Source organism: Macaca fascicularis, chromosome X, assembly GCF_037993035.2.
Source record: "Macaca fascicularis isolate 582-1 chromosome X, T2T-MFA8v1.1".
NCBI lineage: Eukaryota > Metazoa > Chordata > Mammalia > Primates > Cercopithecidae > Macaca > Macaca fascicularis.
This window is the reverse complement of record NC_088395.1, coordinates 77364375-77384433: the sequence shown is the minus strand read 5'-3', so window position 1 is coordinate 77384433 and position 20059 is coordinate 77364375. Positions and strand designations below refer to the sequence as shown.

The following is a 20059-nucleotide window of genomic DNA, read 5'->3' as shown; positions in this document are numbered from 1 at the left end:
GCATACTGATTCAGCAATAATTCATGAACAGATTCTCTTTATGAGAAATCCAGAAACTGATCAAAAGACTCCTGCTCTCTGGGTAAATGTAAAACCAGACTCACCAAAGCCTGCATGGAGATCCAGGAAACCCTCTTACTAGAATCCCTACTCCTGGGCACAACATATGATCAGAAAGAGACCCTTTAGCTCCCAACTTCAACCATGGGAGAGAGAAAATTGGTTCATGTGTACAGAACTCCAACTTTTCTGAGGGGACTCACCAGAGGACTGGCTTCTGTCCTGCCAGTGTCGGAGCTCTCACAGGCCTGGCACAGTTTAGCCACCTGGAGGAAAATAGATATAGCAGCTTGGACTGGTCGACATCATGCTTCTCTGCCCTAGGCAGCACAGAGTGAGCAGATTAAAAATTCCAGCTCTCAGCTTCCCTCTGTGGAGAGAAAGAATTGATATGGGGAGAGGAAGAGTATTCAATGCCCCAACTTCTCTGGGGTTACCCCAAGATCTGGCATCTATCTTGCTAGTCTTGAAGCTCTGACAGGTTTAGCATAGTATAGCCGGCTGGGGAGAACGAAGACAGTGGCTCGGGCTGGTAAATACCATAGTTCCTACCCCCCAGCTCATTACAGAGTGAACACACAAAAACCACAGCTGCTCTGCTTCTTTGTCAGGAGGGAAAGAGTTGGTCCAGGCATCTAACACCATTACTTTTCCATGGGCTACCGAAATGACTGGCCTCTGACTTGCCTATCCCAAAGTGGTGACAGGACCTGGCATTATCTAACCATTTGGAGGCAAGTGAGAGCAGAGATGGAGATTTTTTTTTTCTTTTTTTGAAACAGAGTCTTGCTCTGTCACCTAGGCTGGAGGGCAGTGGCACAATCTCGGCTCACCGCAACCTTCACCTCCTGGGGTCAAGCGATTTTCTTGCCTCAGCCTCCTGAATAGCCAGGACTACAGGCATGCACCACCACACCCAGCTAATTTTTTTTTTATTATTATTAGTAGAGACGGGATTTCACCATATTGGCCAGGCTGTTCTCAAACTCCTGACCTCAAGTGATCCACCCACCTTGGACGCCCAAAGTGCTGGGATTACAGGCGTGAGCCACCGTGCCTGGCCAGAGGTGGAGATTTTAGCTGGCAGTCACCATAGACCTCCCTCTCCTAAGTTCAGCACAGAGCAAGTAGACAAAAATCTCCAGCTCTCAGCTTCTCCCTGGGGGAGAGAAAGAGTTGGACAAAGTGTCTAACCATCCAACTTTGCTGGGAATCACCCATGGAACCGGCTTCAGTATAACTTGTCCCATGGAACCGGCTTCAGTATAACTTGTCCCAGTGCACTGATGTGACCAGGCATACCTTACATGCCTAGGGGCTGAAAAGAACAAAGCAAGCAGGCTGGACTAGCATGAAGGTTTGAGAGGCCCCCAGAATCTCTGACTGTGCTGATTGGTGGGGGTCCTTTCCTGTACAAGGAAAGTTCATGAAGCCTAGGAGAGGTGGCCACTTCATCTAATGTGGAGATACCAACACAGAGACTTAATGGAAAATGAAAAATTCGTGTTCTCTGGAGAACACTAATACATGTAATATTTTTATTATTATACAATTCAAAATGTTTTCCAATTTCCCTTGTGATTTTTTCTTTGACTCATGAATGATGTAAAAATGTTATTTCTGAATTTTGAAACCTATGGGGATTTTCTTGGCATTTTTAAAGTAACTTATTTAGTAATTGATTTCTAGCTTAATTATAACATTGTAATTGATTTTAGACTGAAATAAGTGGAGATTTGCTTAATGGTTAGGTAAATGGTCAGTTTTTGTAAATATTCTGTGTGTGCTTGAAAAGAATGTGTTTTCTGCAGTTTTTAGGCACTGTGCATGTACATATATGTACAAATGTTCCTTGACTTACAGTGGAGTTATATCCTAATAAATTTATCGTAAGGTGAAAATGCAGTTAATGCTGGCAAAATGGCAGGCATCTACAACTTATGATGGTTTGACTTAATGATATTTTGATTTTATAATGATGTAAAGGCAATATACATTTAGTAGAAACCATAACCCCATCACTAGCTGTGAGGAGCTCCCAGACTTACGATGTGGTTACATCCTGAAAAACCCGTGGTAAAGTCAAAAAATCATAAGACAGAGACCACCTGTATACATACATGTATAAATTTAGATTGTTTGTTCCTTTTTGTTTGAATCTTCTGTGTCCAAACTCGTATTTTGTGTGCTTACTCTATCACTTACTGAGATGAGGTGCTGGAATGTCCCTTTATGGTTTGAATTGATCTATTTGTTTAATTTTATCATTTTTGCTTTATCTATTTTAGGCCATACTATTTATACATACAAAATTGGTACTGTAATATATTTGTTTGTTGAAGTTTTATTGTTATGAAGTGATCTTTATATCTAGTATTATTTTCTGCCTTAAAGTCATTTTTGTCTGATATTAATATATCCACACTTTGGTTAATATTTTCCAGATAGATCTTCTCTAATCCCTTTACTTTGAACTTTTAATATATTTATATTTTAGGTGTGCCACTTCTAAAGAACTTGTAGTTACAAAGTTTTAATCCAGTCTGACCATTTTTGTTTTTTAACTAGGGCATTTTGTGTTTATACATTTAATACAATATTGGTATATTTGAGTTTAAATCTATAACTTCATGCTTTCTATTTGTCGTTTCTTTTTCTTTTTTCTTTTTCTTTTTTTTTTTTTTTTTTTTGAGACAGAATCTCACTCTATGCCCAGGCTGGAATGCAGTGGTACAATCTCTGCTCACTGCAACCTCCACCTCCCATGTTTAAGTGATTCTCATGCCTCAGCCTCCCAAGTATCTGGGATCACAGATGTGTGCCACCACACCCAGCTAATTTTTATATTTTTAGTAGAGATGGGGTTTCACCATGTTGGCCAGGCTGGTCTCAAACTCCTGATCTCAGCGGATCCGCTCGCCTGAGCCTCCCAAACTATTGGGATTACAGGCATGAACCACCATGCCTGGCTTCTATTTGTCGTTTCTATCCTGTTTCTTTTTCTCTCCTCACTTGCCTTCTTTGGGATCAATGTTTCTAAATAATAGACTTTACTTGTTACAGCAGTTTTAGGTTTACAGAAAAATTGAGTAGGAAACAGAGAGAGTTTTCATATACTCCCTCACCATTCTTCACATACTCAGTTTCCCCTGTCATTAACATCTCGCACTAGTGTGCTATATATGTTACAATTGATAAGCCAATATCGATATGTTATTTTTAACTAAAGTCCGTATGTTACATTATAGTTTAGTCTTTGTGTTGTACATCATATGTGGTTTGATGAATGTATAAAAACGTGTCTACCATTATAATACCATACAGAGTAGTTCAACCTCCAGTGGTTCACCTATTCATCCCTTCCTCCCTCTCACTGAACTAGTGTCAACCACTGATCTTTTTACTGTCTCCATAGTTTTGCCTTTTCCAGAATGTCACATAATTGGAATCGCGCAGTATGTAGCCTTTTCAAATAGGTTTCTTTTACTTAGCAATATGCATTTAAGATTCCTTCATGTCCTTTTATGGGTTTGTAGTTCATTTTTTTAGTGCTGAATAATATTCCACTATCTGGATATATTAGTTTATACACTCGCCTATGGAAGAACATCTTGGTTGCTTCCAAATTTTAGCAGTTATGAATAAAGCTACTATAAATATCTTTATGTAGATTTTTGTGTAGACATAAAGTTTTGACACATTTGAATAAATACCAAAGGTGCAACTGCTGGATTGTATGGCAAGAGTATGTTTAGTTTTGTGGGAAACTGCCAAACTGTCTTCCAAGTTGGCTATACCATTTTTCATTCCCACCAGTGATGAATGAGAGTTCCTGTTGCACCGCATCCTTGCCAGCATTATATGTTGTTAAAGTGTTTTGAATTTTAGTTACTCTAATAGATGTGTGGTGGTATCTCATTGCTGTTTTAATTTGCAAAACCCTAATGACGTAAGATGTTAAGCATCTTTTCATATACTTATTTGCCATCTGTATATTTTATTTAGTGAAGTGTTTCTTCATGTCTTTTGCCCATTTTATACTTGGGTTGTTTGTTTTCTTATTGTTGAGTTTGAAGAATTCTTCATACGTATTGAATACCAGTCCTTTATTAGATATGTGTTTTGCAAGTATTGTTTCCCAATATGTGGCTTTTATCATTATTCTCTTAATGATGTCTTTCACAGACCAGTTTTTAATTTTAATGAAGTTTAATTTACCAGTTTTTTCTTTCATAGATATGGTTTTGGTGTTGTGTCTAAAAAGTCATTGCCAAACCCAAGTTCACCTAAAATTTCTATGTTATCTTCTAAGAGTTTTATAGTTTGGGGTTTTATATTTAGGTTATAATCCATTTTCAGTTAATTTTTGTGAGAGGTTTATGTTCTATGTCTAGATCTACTTTTTCACATGTGGATGTCTAGTTGTTCCAGCACCATTTGTTAAAAATACTGTTTTCGGTTTTTTTTTTTCATTCCAGTCTTCCCCTTCTACTAGTGTGAAAATTACTTACTGCTTCTAATCTTTTAATGGCTATCCTAGAAAGTATAGAATCCTTTCTTAACTGTCTTCCATGTTTGTAATCGCTCTGTGCTACACTTTGGCTATTTTATTCTGTTTTATCTTTCAGCCCACTAATTTTCTCTTCACCTGTTTCTAATCTGCTGCTAAACCTGTCTATTATGTTTTAATTTGGGTAATTGGGTTTCTCATTTCAAAAAGCTTCTTTGTTTCAAATCCCCAAGGTCACATTTTATGGTCTCTGTTTCCTACTACTAACTTCACTGATATGCAAAGTATTTAATAACTTGTATGGCACAGGCAATAATGAGACAGAATGGATACCATCTAGAAACAACCACTATAACTGCATTAATTTGTACCACTGTGTATCAACCCACATACATATATTTTGAGCATACATTGTATTTCTTTAGACTTTGAAAGCATAGATGTTTTATAACCAGTTTTTCATAATTCTAGTATCTGCATCTTGAGGGTCTGCTTCTGCTATCTCTTGTTTTTGCTGTTTATGGTACCTTGTTTATGAGTGTGCTTTGCTATTTTTGTAACGTGTACAACTCATGGTTCTTGAAAAATTGTTTATGGAATTATTTTGAAGGCTAAGATAAGGTGCTTTCCCCCAGAGAAGAATTTACATTTGCTTCTATAGATGTTTGAGAACTATCTAAACTAAATTCTCAGCTTTAGGTCTTTTAGCTTCCTGTATAATGTAGTTTGGGTCAGTGAATACATGAGTCTCCTAGTATTACACCTCATGGATTGTTTCCCTGCACTCCATTGTGCTGCCTTCTATCCAGCACTAAGGTAATTCTATTTGCAGTTAGTTTTCTAGGAATGTGGGTAGGAGTGGGTTTACTTTTGGCTTGTCCCTAGTCTAGGAGTGTGATCCCTTGGAACTTGATGTCAGTTCCCCTGACCTAGTGATGTCCCTCAAAACGGAAGTTAACCAAATTTGGTTACATTTGCAAATGCTTACCAGATAAAAGTGACTTTACTTTTCTGTTTACCTCTCTGAGACCTCAGTTTTCCTTAGATTTTGCCTTGGTAATTCTTTTACTATCTTTTACTTGGTAGTTCTTTTACTATTCTTTTACTTGGTAATATTTTACTATCTTTTACTGTAAATTCATTTACAGTTGTTCTTTTATTCTTTCTGGAAAAAATTAATATATCATCCAACATTTTTGGCTGTTTTCAGCAGGAGGGTTGGTCTGACATATCTAACTTACTCTATTTCCAGAAGTATAACTCACTGTTACATTAGCATTCTAGAAGAGCAGTTCTGCAAATATTTTCTTAGATTCATATATTTTCATTGTGAATGTCCCTCAGCCATTTTGACTACCTTAATGATATTGGTAAAATATGGTAAATCCTTCCTTATAGATTTTATTAAAAGGACCCAATGTTTTTCTTTTCAGGCCAAAGAGGCAGTGGCAGAAGCTGAACGACATGATCCTAGAAACGTTTTCACTCAATTTTATATATTCAAGATTGCAGTAATAGAGGGCAACTCTGAAAGAGGTATAAATTTTGTTTGTAACTTATATTTGGCTCTTAACACAAATAATAAGTAATCCTCTTCAACCACAATGGGAAAAGAACATTGTTTTTAAGACAATAGAATTGAATATACGTTCTGCATATGTAAAGATGTATGTGTAAAGATGATACAATAATGCAAAAAGAAACTGTGGAAGATTATATAAAAGTAAAAGAACAGTGGTTACCTATTGAGGGAATAGGAACTGGGCAAACACCAGATAAGAATTGGGGGAAAGTCTTATCACTATGTACTTTTTTATACTTTTATTTAAACCAACCTATTCAAAAATTAAATTTAAAAAGCTGTGTGTGGGTGAGGTTATACTAAAAATCCGTATCAGTTAAGAATTGTCTTCAAAAAATGAAAGTTGGGGTACCTTTTGATTGTTTTCACTTATTTGGAAGGTGATTGGTGAGAGATTTGGCCTTGAAATGGAGTTTCTGTCCATAGAGTGGACAGTGTTGGAATTTCACACATGACCCTCATCCCATTAATGTTGAGGCCTTTCCATTAAGTTAAGCATAGTTTCCTAGCTGGTGTGTCTGCATAGGCACATATATGTTGAATTGGTTATAGATATGCCTTTGCTCAGATATTAATGCCTTCAGCCCTCAGGTAGCTGAACTAATCCTGAAGGAGTCTGAGCTCCAGACTGGTTGCCATTTGTTTGGCAGAAGTTAAGAAGCTTAAATTAATGGATCCAAACAAAATGTATACGAATCCAATTAAGCAACTGTTTATAGACACCTACTAGGTGCAAGGGACTCTATTATTCACTCCATAAGAAAAAAGATCATTTATTTTACATTAAAAAATAAATGTTCCAAAATAGTAAAGTATACCTGTATAATAATTAAGGAATAGTAAATTAGAGGTTAATATTGCTGTCATGTTCATCATCAAAGTTTTCATTAGAGACTTTTAGGCATTTGTTTTACTTGATATACTATGTTTAAGGATAAAATAACTTGAAGCTTTTTGCCAGTAAAAATGGCAAAAATATTAGTAAATTTCCTGTTAAATCTTTTGTTTTAACATTATTTTTAAAAAATTATTTTACTTTTTAAATACAACATCAGATCAACCCTTTTATTTCTTCTTCAGTTGTCTGTGACCATTTTTTAAAAGTCATGTATATTGAAGACACATGTAATAAATTTATTCTTGCTAGTGTATGGTCGTATGAGGTTTATATAGGTTAAAAATTATGAGTTGTGATAAGTGCATACAGTCATGTAAGTACCACCACAATGTAGAAAAAAAATACCTCAGGCCCCTTTACTGTTACTCCTTCTCACCACTTTCAGCCCTGGAAATCAGTGATCTCTTCTATCTCTAGTTTTGTCTTTTCCAGAATGTCATATAAATGAAATCATATAGTATGAATCTTTTTGAGCTTCTTTCACTTAGCTTAATGCATTTGAAACTCACCCATATTGTGTTTATCCACAGTTTGTTCTTTTTTATTGCTATGTGGCATTCCATAGTATGGAAATACCACAGTATGGAAAAATTCATTCACCAGTTGAAGGATATTTGAATGGTTTTTGGGGTTATTTTTTCACCTCTGAGACAAGTTCAAAGTTTTCAGTTTTGACAATTGTGAATAAAGGTGCTATAAAACATCTCTTTACATTTTTTTGTGTGATAATAATATTGTTTTTTTGAGATGGGGTCTCGCTCTGTCACCCAGGCTGGAGTGCAGTGGCGTGATCTCAGCTCATTGCAATCTCCACCTCCCAGGTTCAAGCGATTCTCCTGCCTCCGCCTCCTGAGTAGCTGGCACTACAGGTGTGCACCACCATGCTCAGTTAATTTGATGATAATATTTTACTTCTGTAGGGTAAATATCTAGGAGTGGGATTGTGGACTTATATGGTAAATATATGTTTAACTTTATTAGAAACTGCAAAACTGTTTTCTAAAGCAATTATACAATTTCATATGTGAACCAGCTATGTTTAAGAGTTCTAGCTGATCTGCATCCTCATCAGCACTTGAAATTGTCCACTTAAAAAAATTTAGCCATTCTGGGAGATTATTAAAAAGTCAAGAAACAACAGATGCTGGTGAGGCTGTAGAGAAATAGGAATGCTTTTACACTGTTGGTGGGAATGTAAATTGTTCAATCATTGTGGAAGACAGCATGGTGATTCTTCAAGGATTTAAAACCAGAAATACTATTTGACCCAGCAATCCCATTACTGGGTATGTGCTCAAAGGAATATAAATCATTCTATTATAAAGATACATGCACACGTATGTTCATTGCAGCACTATTCACAATAGCAAAGACATAGAACCAACCCAAATGCCCATCAATGATAGATTGGATAAAGAAAATGTGGTACATACACACCATGGAATACTATGCAGCCATGAAAAGGAATAAGATCATGTCTTTTGCAGGGACATGGATGAAGCTGGAAGCCATCAACCTCAGCAAACTAATGCAGGAACCGAAAACCAAACACCACATGTTCTCACTTATAAGTGGGAGATGAACAATGAGAGCACATGGACACAGGAAGGGGAACAACACACAGTGGGGCCTGTTGGGGGTGGGGAGGGGAGGGAGAACAGCAGGACAAATAGTTAATGCATATGGGGCTTAAAACCTAGGTGATGGGTTGACAGGTGCAGCAAACCACCATGGCACATGTATGCCTATGTAATAAAACTGCACTTTCTGCACATGTATCCTAGAACTTAAAAAAATAAAAAAGAACAAAAATTTAGCTATTCTGATAGTGGGTAGTAGTGTTTTGCTGTGGCATTAGCATTTCCCTAATGTTTAATATTTTATATCCAAGTATCTTTTTTGGTGGAGTGTTTGCACAAATCTTTTTCCCAGTTTAAGATAGGGTACTTTGTTTTATTATTATTGATTTTTGTCAGTTCTTTATATATTCTGGATACAAGTTGTCTTTTTTAAAAACTTATTTTTTAATTGGCAAATAAAAATTATATATATTGATCATGAACAACATGGTGTTTTAAAGATATGTATACATTGTGGAATGGCTAAATCAAGCTAATTAACATATACATTACCTCATATCCTTTTTTTTGTTTTTGTTTTTGTTTTTTGAGGCAAGATCTTACTCTGTCACCCAAGTGGAAGTGCAATGGAATGATCACGGCTCATTGCAGCCTTGACCTCCAAGGCTCAAGTGATCCTCCACCTCATCTTTTTTTGTTTTCTGTACAGATGGAGTCTCACTATGTTGCCCAGGCTGGCCTCAAACTCCTGGGCTCAAGCAATCCTCCTGCTTCAGCCTCCCAAAGTGCTAGGATTACAGGCGTGAGCCATCACACCCAACCCTACCTCACATACTTAGCATTTTTTTGTGGTGAGAACACTTAAACTCTCAGTGATTTTTAAGAATAGAATACATTGTTATGATCTATAGTCACCATGTTGTACAATAGATCTCTTGAACTTGTTCCTTCTACTCAACTGAAATTCTGTATTCTTTCACCATCTCCCTAATCTCCCTGACGCCTTAGTCCCTGGTAACCACCATTCTACTTTGCTTCTATGAGGTCAGCTTTTTTAGATTTCACATATGAGATCATGTGGTATTTATTTTTTTTGTGCCTGGCTTATTTCACTTAATATAATGTCTTCAAGGTCCATACTTTTTTTTCATAAATGACAGGATTTCTTCCTTTTATTGAGGCTGAATAGTATTCCATTGTGTATATATACACACCACATTTTCTTTATACGTTTTCTACTGATGAAGAGTTAAGCTGATTCCATAGCATGGCTATTGTGAATAATGCTGCAGTGAATATGGGAGTGTAGATATCTCTTTGACATACGGATTTCACTTTTTTTTTGGATATTCTACCATGTAGTGGGACTGTTGGATCATATGGTAGTTCTATTTTAATTTTTTGAGGAACCTCCATACTGCTTTCCATGATGGCTATACTAATTTACATTCCCACCTACAATATGCAAGGGTTCCCTATTCTCCACATCCTTGCCAACACTTGTTGTCTTTTGTCTTTTTTATCACAGCCATTCTAGCAGATTTGGGGTGATGTTACCATTGTGGTTTTAATTTGCATTTCTCTGTTGATTAGTGATGTTAGACATTTTTTCATATACTTGTGGACCACTTGCTCATCTCCTTTTGAGAAATGTCTATTCAGGTCATTTACCCATTTTAAAATCAGGTTATTGTTTCCTTCCTATTGAATTGTTTGAGTTTCATATATTTTTGGATGTTAACCCCTTCGCAAATGCCTGGTTTGTAAATATATTCTCCCATTCCATACATTGTGTCTTCACTTTGTTGACAGTTTCTTTTGCTGTGTAGAAGCTTTTTAGTTTGATGTAATCCCATGTGTCTACTTTCGCGTTTACCAATGTCATGGAGCTTTTCCCCTATGTTTTCTTCTAGTAGTTCTACCGTTTCATGTCTTATGTTTAAATCTTTAATCTATTTTTAATAGCTTTTTCATATATTGTGAGAAAAGGGTCAAATTTTATTATTCTGCGTGTGGGTATCCAGTTTTACCAACACTATTTGTTGAAGAAACTGTCCTTTTCATATTGTGTGTTCTTGACACCTTTATTGAAAACCAATTGACTGTAAATGTGCAGATTTATTTCTGGGCTCTCTATATCCTTCCATTGGCCTATGTATCTGTTTTTTGGCCAATACCATGCTGTTTTGATTAGTATAGCTTTGTAGTTTATTTTGACTTCAGGTAGTATGATGCCTTCAGCTTTGTTATTTTTGCTCAAGATTGCTTTAGCTAGTCAGGGTCTTTTTGCTTCCATGGAAACTTAAGTATATTTTTTTAATTAATTTCTGGGAAAAATGTCATTGGAATTTTAATAGGGATTGCATTGAATCTGTAGATTGCCTTGGGTAGTATGGACATTTAACGGTATTTTTCCAATCTGTGAACATGGGATATCTTTCCATTTCTTTGTGTTTTCTTCACTTTCTTTCATCAATGTTTTATAGTTTTTAGTGTACATGTCTTTCACTTCAACATTAAATTTGCTTCCAAATATTTTTGTAGCTATTGTAAATGGAATCATGTTCTTGATATTTTTTTCAGATAGTTTGTTGTTAGTATGTAGAAATGCTACTACTTTGTGTATGTTGATTTTCTATCTTGCTACTTAATTGAATTCACTTATTGGTTCTAAATTTTTTTTCATTGCATCTGTAAGGCTTTCTATATATAAGATCATGTTATTTACAAGCAGACAATTTAACATCTTCCTTTCCAACTTAGATGCGTTGTATTTTTCTCATGCCTAATTACTCTGACTAGGGCTTCCAGTAGTATGTTGAATAGAAGTAGTGAGAGTGGGCATCCATGTCTTCTTCCTTATTTTAGAGGAAATGCTCCCAACTTTTCACCACTGAGTATGATGTTATTTGTCCATTGGTCATATATGGCCTTTATTCTGTTGAGGTACATTCCTTATGTACCTAATTTGTTGAATTTTTTTAAATCATGAAATGATGTTGAATTTTGTGAAATGATTTACATTTTTTGGAAGAATTTGGGAAGGATTGGTATTAGTTCTTTAAACATTTGGTAAGAGCAGTGATGCCATCAGAACCTGAGCTTTTCTTACATAGAAGCTTTTTTGTTATTCATTTAATCTCTTTATTCATTATTTGTTCACATTTTTCTATTTTATGATTCAGTCTGGGTTTTATATGTCTAGGAATGTATCTCTTTCTTCTAGATTATCCAATTTCTTGGTGTATAATTGTTCATAGTAGTCTCATGATTTTTTATATTTCTGTGGTATCAGCTGTAACATCTTCTCTTTCATTCCTTGTTTTATTTGTGCCTTATCTTTTTTCTTAGTCTAAATAAAAGTTTGTCAATTTTATTTATTTATTTTTTAATTTTATTATTATTATTATTATTATTATTATTATTTTGTTTTTTGAGACAGTCACTCTGTCCCCCAGGCTGGAATGCAGTGGTGCCATCTCAGCTCACTGCAACCTCCACCTCCCGGGTTCAAGCAGTTCTCCTGCCTCAGCCTCCTGAGTAGCTGGGACTACAGGTACATGCCACCATGCCTGGCTAATTTTTGCATTTTTAATAGAGATGGAGTTTCACTACATTGGCCAGGCTGGTCTCAAAATTCTGACCTCAAGTGATCCCCCACCTCAGCCTCCCAAAGTGCTGGGATTACAGGCGTGAACCACCATACCTGGTGATTTTGTTTATCTTTTCAAAAAAACTAACTGTTAGTTTCTAGTAAGACAAGTCTGGGTGGCAATGAACTCCCTCAGCTTTTGTTTGTCTGGTAAGCCTTTCTCTCTCCTTCATTTCTGAAGGATAGCTTTACTGGGTAAAGTATTAATTGGCAGGGTTTTTTCTCTTCAGCACTTTGAATATATCTTCCCACTCTTTTATGGCCTATGTTTCTGCTGTGAAGAGCACTGCTAGCTTTATTGGAACTCCTTTATATGTGATATGCTGCTTTTCTATTGCTACTTTCAGGATCCTCTCTTTTATGTTGATTTTTGACAGTATAATATGTCTTGGTGTTGTCTTGTTTGGATTGAATTTTATTGGAGACCTATGACCTTCCTGTACCTGTATATTTATCTTTCCCCAGGTTTGGAAAGTTTTCTGTTGCTATTGATTGAAATGTGTTTTCCAGCCCTTCATATCTCTCTTCTCCTTCTTGAACTCCTATAATTCAGATATTTGCCCTTTTGTTGCTGTCACCATACTGTCTTCCACAATGGTTGAAGTACTAATTTACATTCCCACCAACATTGTAAAAGCATTCCTTTTTCTCCACACACAACCTTGCCAGCATCTGTTGTTTTTTGACTGTTTAATAGTAGTCATTCTGACTGGCGTGAAATGGTATCTCATTGTGGTTTTGATTTGCATTTCCCTAATTATCAGTGATGTTGAGCTTTTTTTCATGTTTGTTGGCCACGTGTATGTCTTCTTTTGAGAAGTGTCTGTTCATGTCCTTTGTCCACTTTTTAGTGGGTTTCCTTTTTTTTTTTTTTTTTTTTTTGAGATGGAGTCTTGCTCTGTTGCCCAGGCTAGAGTGCAGTGGCATGGTCTTGGCTCACTGCAACCTCTGCCTCCTGGATTTACGCCATTCTCCTGCCTCAGCCTCCTGAGTAACTGGAACTTATAGGTGCCTGCCACCACATTCAGCTAATTTTTTGTATTTTTAGTAGAGACGGGGTTTCACCGTGTTAGCCAGGATGGTCTCAATCTCCTGACCTCGTGATCCGCCTGCCTCGGCCTCCCAAAGTGCTGGGATTACAAGTGTGAGCTATCACGCCCAGCCTTCTTTTTTTTTTTAATTTGCTTAAGTTCCTTGTAGATGCTGGATATTAGGCTTTTGTCAGATGGATAGATTGTGAAAATTTTCTCCCATTCTATAGTTTATTTGTTCATTCTGATGATGGTTTCTTCTGCTGTGCAACAGCTCTTTAGTCTGGGAAGGCACTTTATTGGCCTATCAAGGAACTATGGGTAGGCTGTTTTGCATGGTTCACAGGTGGGCTGACTCCTGGAGTCTTTTGGCAGCCTGGCCTTGTTCATAGATTAGCAGCCGGGTGGGCCTGGATGCCTAGGTCCACGGGGTTGGATCTGGAGCCTATATCTACTGAGGTGGACTTCTTGATTGAGTCTGAAGGATTGGGTTTGGAGCCTGTATCCAGTGGAGCTGGCCTGAAGTTTAGGTCCCCATTGGCTGACCAAACACTAAAGTGGGCCTTGAGCCTGAATCTGCAAGAGCCAGCCAGGTACTAGAATGGCCCTTGTGCCTGGGTCCCCTGGGATAGGCCTGGAGCCTGAGTCTGTAGGGGTTGGCCTGGCACTGGGGGGGGCCTCAAGCCTGAGGACTAGGGCAGGCCTCAGTCCTAGGTCAATGGGTGCTGGCCTGGAACCTCGGTTTGTAGGAGTGGTTTTGGAGCCTTAGTCCATGGGGGCTAGCCTGGCACCTGGGTCTACTGAGGTGGTCCTAGACCCTTGGCCTACTGCAGCAGGCCTGAACCCTTGGTCTACTGGAGCTTTGGGCCACTGAGACAGTCCTAGAGCCTGGAGCTGGCCTGGTTTTGGGGCAGATGTGGAGCCTCGGGCCATAAGGACTGGCCTGAAACCTGGGATTGTGGGTACTAAATTGCTATTTGGAGACACACTGGCTGGCCTAGAGTGTGAGGCTGTGGGGATCTGCCTGGGGCCTGGGTCTGTGGGGTTCAACCTGGAGGATGGGTGTGTGTGCGCTAGCCTGGAGGCTAGGTCTGTGAGATCTGACCTGGGTCCTGGAGCTGTGGGAGCTGTCCTGGAACCTGGCTGCATAGGGGAAGTGCTGAAGCCTTGATCCATGGGGAACAGCCCAGCCCTAGGGTATATTTGAATTGGCTTGGACCCTTGGTCTGCTGGAGCAGACTTGGACCCTGGCTCCACTGGAGTGTGGAGTGACACAAGCAGGCGTGAAGACTGTGTTCATGAGTGCCAGCTTCGTACCTATGGCCAGTGGTACAGACCTGGTATTGGGGCAGGCCTGCAGCCTGGGCTGTGTGGGCTGACCTAGCTCTGAGGTGGTCTGAAAACCTGGAGTATGCCTGGATCCTGGGGACTGCAGGGGCTGGCCTGGCACTGAGTAGGCCTGGGTCCTATATCTACAAGGACCAGCCTAGAGGCTGGGTCCATGGGTGCTGACCTGATGACTAGGGCTGTGGGGCTGGCCTAGTGCTGAGGCAGACCTGAAGCCTGGGGCTATGGGGGATCTAGCTTCCTACTGGCAGCAATCTGGTGCCTGGAACTACTGATGTCAGCCTCGTCCTAGGGATGGAGGCTGCGACTAAAGCCTGAGTCTGTTAGGACTGCTATGGCACTGGGACAGGTCCAAAGCCTGGGGATAATGGGTCTGGTCCAGCACTGGGGCCAGTCTGGAGCCTGAATCTGCTGGGGTTGGCCTGGTGATGTGGCAGTCCTAGAGACCAAGTCCTTCGGGCAGGTCTGGAGCTGGGTCTGCAGGATATGACCTGGAGTCCGGGGCCATGGGAGCCTGCCCAGTGATGAGTTTTACTGCCGCCAGCCCATTGTTGTGGTCTGAGGTAAATTCCAGTACTCACTTTCCTCTTCTTCCCCTAAGTGGAGGGTATCTGTCTTCATGCTTTATGGCCTGGGGTTGGGGGAGGGGTGACATGGGTATTAAAAAGCTGCTGTTTCTACACTCTTCAATGCATCTTCTCTATTTCTGTGCCACAGCCAGCTGCTGAAATCTCTCACCTAGTTTCCTTAGCTCTTGTGGAGGTATTTCCATGTGTGGATAGTTGTTCAAATTGATGTTCTTGTGGGGAATGAGCGCTGGAAAGTCCTATTCCACCATCTTGTTGATGTTTAGTGGACACAAGCTCTTTATCAGACATGTATTTTGCAGATTTTTTCTTTTTGTTAACACCATCTTTCATGAACAGAAGTTTTAAATTTTGACATAGTCCTATTTATTTTTCTTCTTTTATGAATTGTGCTTTTGCCATTGTATTTGAGAAATCTTTACCTAGTGCAAGGTGACAGAAAATATCTCATGTTTTCTTCAAGAAATTTTACAATTTTAGGTTTACATTTATGTCTATGAACCATTTTTAGTTAATTTTTGTATTTGTCTCAAGGTATGGATTGAAATTTTTTTTTTTTTTTTTTTTTGCACACGACTATCCAATTGTTCCAGCATCATTTGTTTAACAAACTATTCTTTCTCGATTAAATTGCCTTTGTGCCTTTATCAGAAATTAGTTGTCATATATGTGTGGATCTCTTTCTGGACTCTATTCCATTCCATTCTTCTATTCATCCATCCTTACACTATTCCCATACTGTCTTTATTAGTGTAACTATGTAATAAATTTGAAGTCAACTTTAATACATCCATCCTTACACTATTCCCATACTGTCTTTATTAGTGTAATTATGTAATAAATTTGAAGTCAACTTTAATAGATCTATCCTTACACTATTCCCATACTGTTTTTATTAGTGTAGCTATGTAATAAATTTGAACTCCAACTTTGTTCTCTTTTCTAATTGTTTTGGATAGCCAAAACAATTCCAAGGCCTTTGTATATCCATATGAATTTTGGAATCATTATTTTAAGTTTTGCATAAATGAATTTTGATTGGGATTACATTGAATCTATAGATCAGCTTTGGGGATAACTGACATCTAATGACGTTGCTGAGTCTTCCAAACCATGAGTAACTTACATACCTCCATTTATTTAGGTCTTTAATTTCTCTCAGCAATGTTTTCTACTTTTCATTGTACCTGTCTTGTGCATCTTTTGTCAGATTTATCCCTAAGTACACTATATTTTATGCTATCTTAAATGGCATTTTAAAAAAATTTTCGTTTCCGATTGCTTATTGGTGATATGTAGAAATACAAATGATTTCTTGTATATTGATCTTATATCCTACAACTTTGGTAAACTCACTTCTTAGTTGCAGTACAGTACCTTCCCTGTAGATTCCATCAGATTTTATTTTATTTTTGTTTTGTTTTGTTTGTTTGTTTTTGAGACCTGTTCTGTTTCGAGACCTGTTCTGTCGCCCAGGCTGGAGTGCGGTGGCGTGATCTCGGCTCACTGGAATCTCCACCTCCTGGGTTCAAGTGATTCTTGTACCTCAGCCTCCCAAGAAACTGGGATTACAGGCATGCACCACCACGCCTGGCTAATTTTTGTATTTTTAGTAGAAATGGGGTTTCACCACGTTGGCCAGGCTGGTCTCGAACTCCTGGCCTCAAGGAACCCTCCCACCTCGGCCTCCCAAAGTGCTGGGATTGCAGGCATGAGCTACTGCACCAGCCCCATCAGATTTTCTAAATAGACAATAATGTTGCCTGTGGGTAAAGATAATTTCACTTCTTTTTCAATCTGGGTGCAATTTATATTTTTCTTGCTTTGTTGCTCTTGTTAGATTCTCCAGTAAAATTTGAATAAAACTGATGAGAATGGACATCCTTATCTTTTTCCTGATTTTAGGGGGAAAGCATTGAGTCTTCCACCAGTAAATATGTTAGCTGTAGGTTTTTCACAGATACCCTTTATCAGGTTGAGGGAGTTCCATTTGGTGGTGGGAGGGGTAAGGAATGGATGTTGAATTTGGTTGTATGGTTTTCTATATCTGTTGAAATGATCAATTTTTTAAAAATTTGTTAATATAGTCAGTTATATTAATTGATTTTCAAATGTTATTTTTTTTTATTTTTATGTTTATTTTTTATTTTTATTTTTATTTTATTTATTTATTTATTATTATTGTACTTTAAGTTGTAGGGTACATGTGCATAACGTGCAGGTTTGTTACATATGTATACTTGTGCCATGTTGGTGTGCTGCACCCATCAACTCATCATTTACATCAGGTAAAACTCCCAATGCAATCCCTCCCCCCTCCCCCCTCCCCATGATAGGCCCCTGTGTGTGATGTTCCCCTTCCTGAGTCCAAGTGATCTCATTGTTCAGTTCCCACCTATGAGTGAGAACATGCGGTGTTTGGTTTTCTGTTCTTGTGATAGTTTGCTAAGAATGATGGTTTCCAGCTGCATCCATGTCCCTACAAAGGATGCAAACTCATCCTTTTTGATGGCTGCATAGTATTCCATGGTGTATATGTGCCACATTTTCTTAATCCAATCTGTCACTGATGGACATTTGGGTTGATTCCAAGTCTTTGCTATTGTGAATAGTGCTGCAATAAACATACGTGTGCATGTGTCTTTATAGCAGCATAATTTATAATCCTTTGGGTATATACCCAGTAATGGGATGGCTGGGTCATATGGTACATCTAGTTCTAGATCCTTGAGGGATCGCCATACTGTTTTCCGTAATGGTTGAACTAGTTTACAATCCCACCAACAGTGTAAAAGTGTTCCTATTTCTCCACATCCTCTCCAGCACCTGTTGTTTCCTGACTTTTTAATGATCGCCATTCTAACTGGTGTGAAATGGTATCTCATTGTGGTTTTGAACCAATGCTGTATTTCTGGAACAAGCCCCACTTGATCATGATGTATACTCCTTTTTATATAATTTGATTTGCTAATGGTTTGTTTAGAATATGTGTATCTATGTTCATGAATGAAAATGGTCTGTAGTTTTATATTCCTGTAATGATTTTTGTTTTGCTATCAGAGTAATACTGACTTCATAGGATGAATTGGGAAGTATATTCTCCTTTTCAGTTTTCTGAAAGAGTTTGTGTTGAATTGATATTATTTCTTCCTCAAATGTTTTTGGTAGATTTCACCAGTGAAGCCATCTGGGACTGGAGTTTTCTTTATGGAAAGGTTTTTAATTATACATTAAATGTATTTAATAGATACAGGGCTATTCAAGTTATCTATTATTTATTGATTTAGCTTTGGTGGTTTGTGTCTTTCAAAAATTTGTTTCATCTAAGTTGTTGAAATTATGGGCCTAAAGTTGTTCATAATATCCCCCATATTATCCTTTTAACATATGTAAAACTTACAGTGGTGTCACCTTTCTTATTCCTGATATTTGAAATTTATGTCTTCTGTATTTTTCTTCCTGGTCAGTGTAACTAGAGGATCAATCAATGTAGAAGGTCAATTTTATTGATCTTCTCAAAGAACCCAGCTTTTGGTTTTACTAATTTTTCTCTATCAGTTTGTTGTTGCTGTTGTTGGTGGTGGTGGTGGTGGTTTTGTTTTTTTTTTATAGAGTCTCAAAAAAAACAAACACAACTCACTACAGCCTTGGCCTCCCAGGCTCAGTTTATCCTCCTGCCTCATCCTCCCAAGTAGCTGGGACCACAGGTGCATGCCACTACACCTAGCTCATTTTTAAATTTTTTTGTAGAGAGAGGGTCTCACCATGTTGCCCAGGCTGGTCTCAAACTCCAGGGCTCAAACGATTCTCCTACCTTGGCCTCTATTGTTTTTATCTGATTTCTATTTAATTTATTTACATTCTTATCTTTATCATATCCTTTCTTCTGCTTTCTTTGAGTTCCATTTGCTCTTCTTTTTCCTATTTCCAAAAGTGAACACTGAGGTCATTGATTTAAGACCTTTATTCTGGTCTATCTGGACAGTTAATGCTACAAATTATCATCTAATTACTGCTTTAGTGACGATACACAAATTTTGATATGTGATGTTTTCATTTTAATTCAGTTCAAAATACTTTCCAATTTAACTTTTGATTCCTTTTTAAACTTGTGGATTAGTTAGATGTGTTACTTATTTTCCAAATATTTGCAGATTTTCCAGAGAACATTCTTTTGTTGATTTTTAATTTCATTTCATTGTAGTCAAAGATTATACTTTGTATGACTTTAATCCTTTTAAATATATTGAGACTTGTTCTAGGGCCCAGAATATTGTTTTTCTTGATAAATATTTCATGTGCGCTTGAGAGGAATGTACATTTTGCTGGTGTCGGGTTGAGTGTTATAAATGTTAGTCACATCAAGTTGATTTAGTGTTAAGTGTACTGAATCCTTGCTGATTTTCTGTGCTATCAGTTATTGAGAGAGGATATTGAAATCTTTGACTATAACTGTGGATTTGTTCATTTCTTCTTGCAGTTCTACCAGCTTTTGCTTCTTATATTTTGAAATTTTATTGGGTGCATAAGCATCTAGAGTTATGTCCTCATGATAAACTGATTCCTTTATTGTCTTGAAATAACCTTTTATTGCCAATAATATTCTTTGCTCTGAAATTCACTTTATCTGATATTAATATAGCCACTCCAACTTTCTTTTGATTACCTTCACTTTAGTGTATATTATCCCATCCTCTTCTTTCAATCCATTTTGTTTTTATATTTCAAGTGTATTTCTTGTAGGGGGCATATATTTAAAAGTTGTGTTTTGTTTTGTTTTCAGTCTTACTATCTCTGCCTTTTAATTGGTCA

At 37.7% G+C, this 20059-nt stretch overlaps 1 protein-coding gene across 1 annotated transcript in view; it reads left to right on the top strand.

Annotated features, from left to right (window-relative positions):
• Positions 1–20059, top strand: part of TEX11 (testis expressed 11) — a 292291-nt gene that overhangs the window by 190740 nt on the left and 81492 nt on the right. The window contains exon 15 of the mRNA XM_005593879.3: positions 6004–6106. Coding sequence (XP_005593936.2) covers positions 6004–6106 — 103 coding nt within the window. The remainder of the gene's footprint in view (positions 1–6003; positions 6107–20059) is intronic.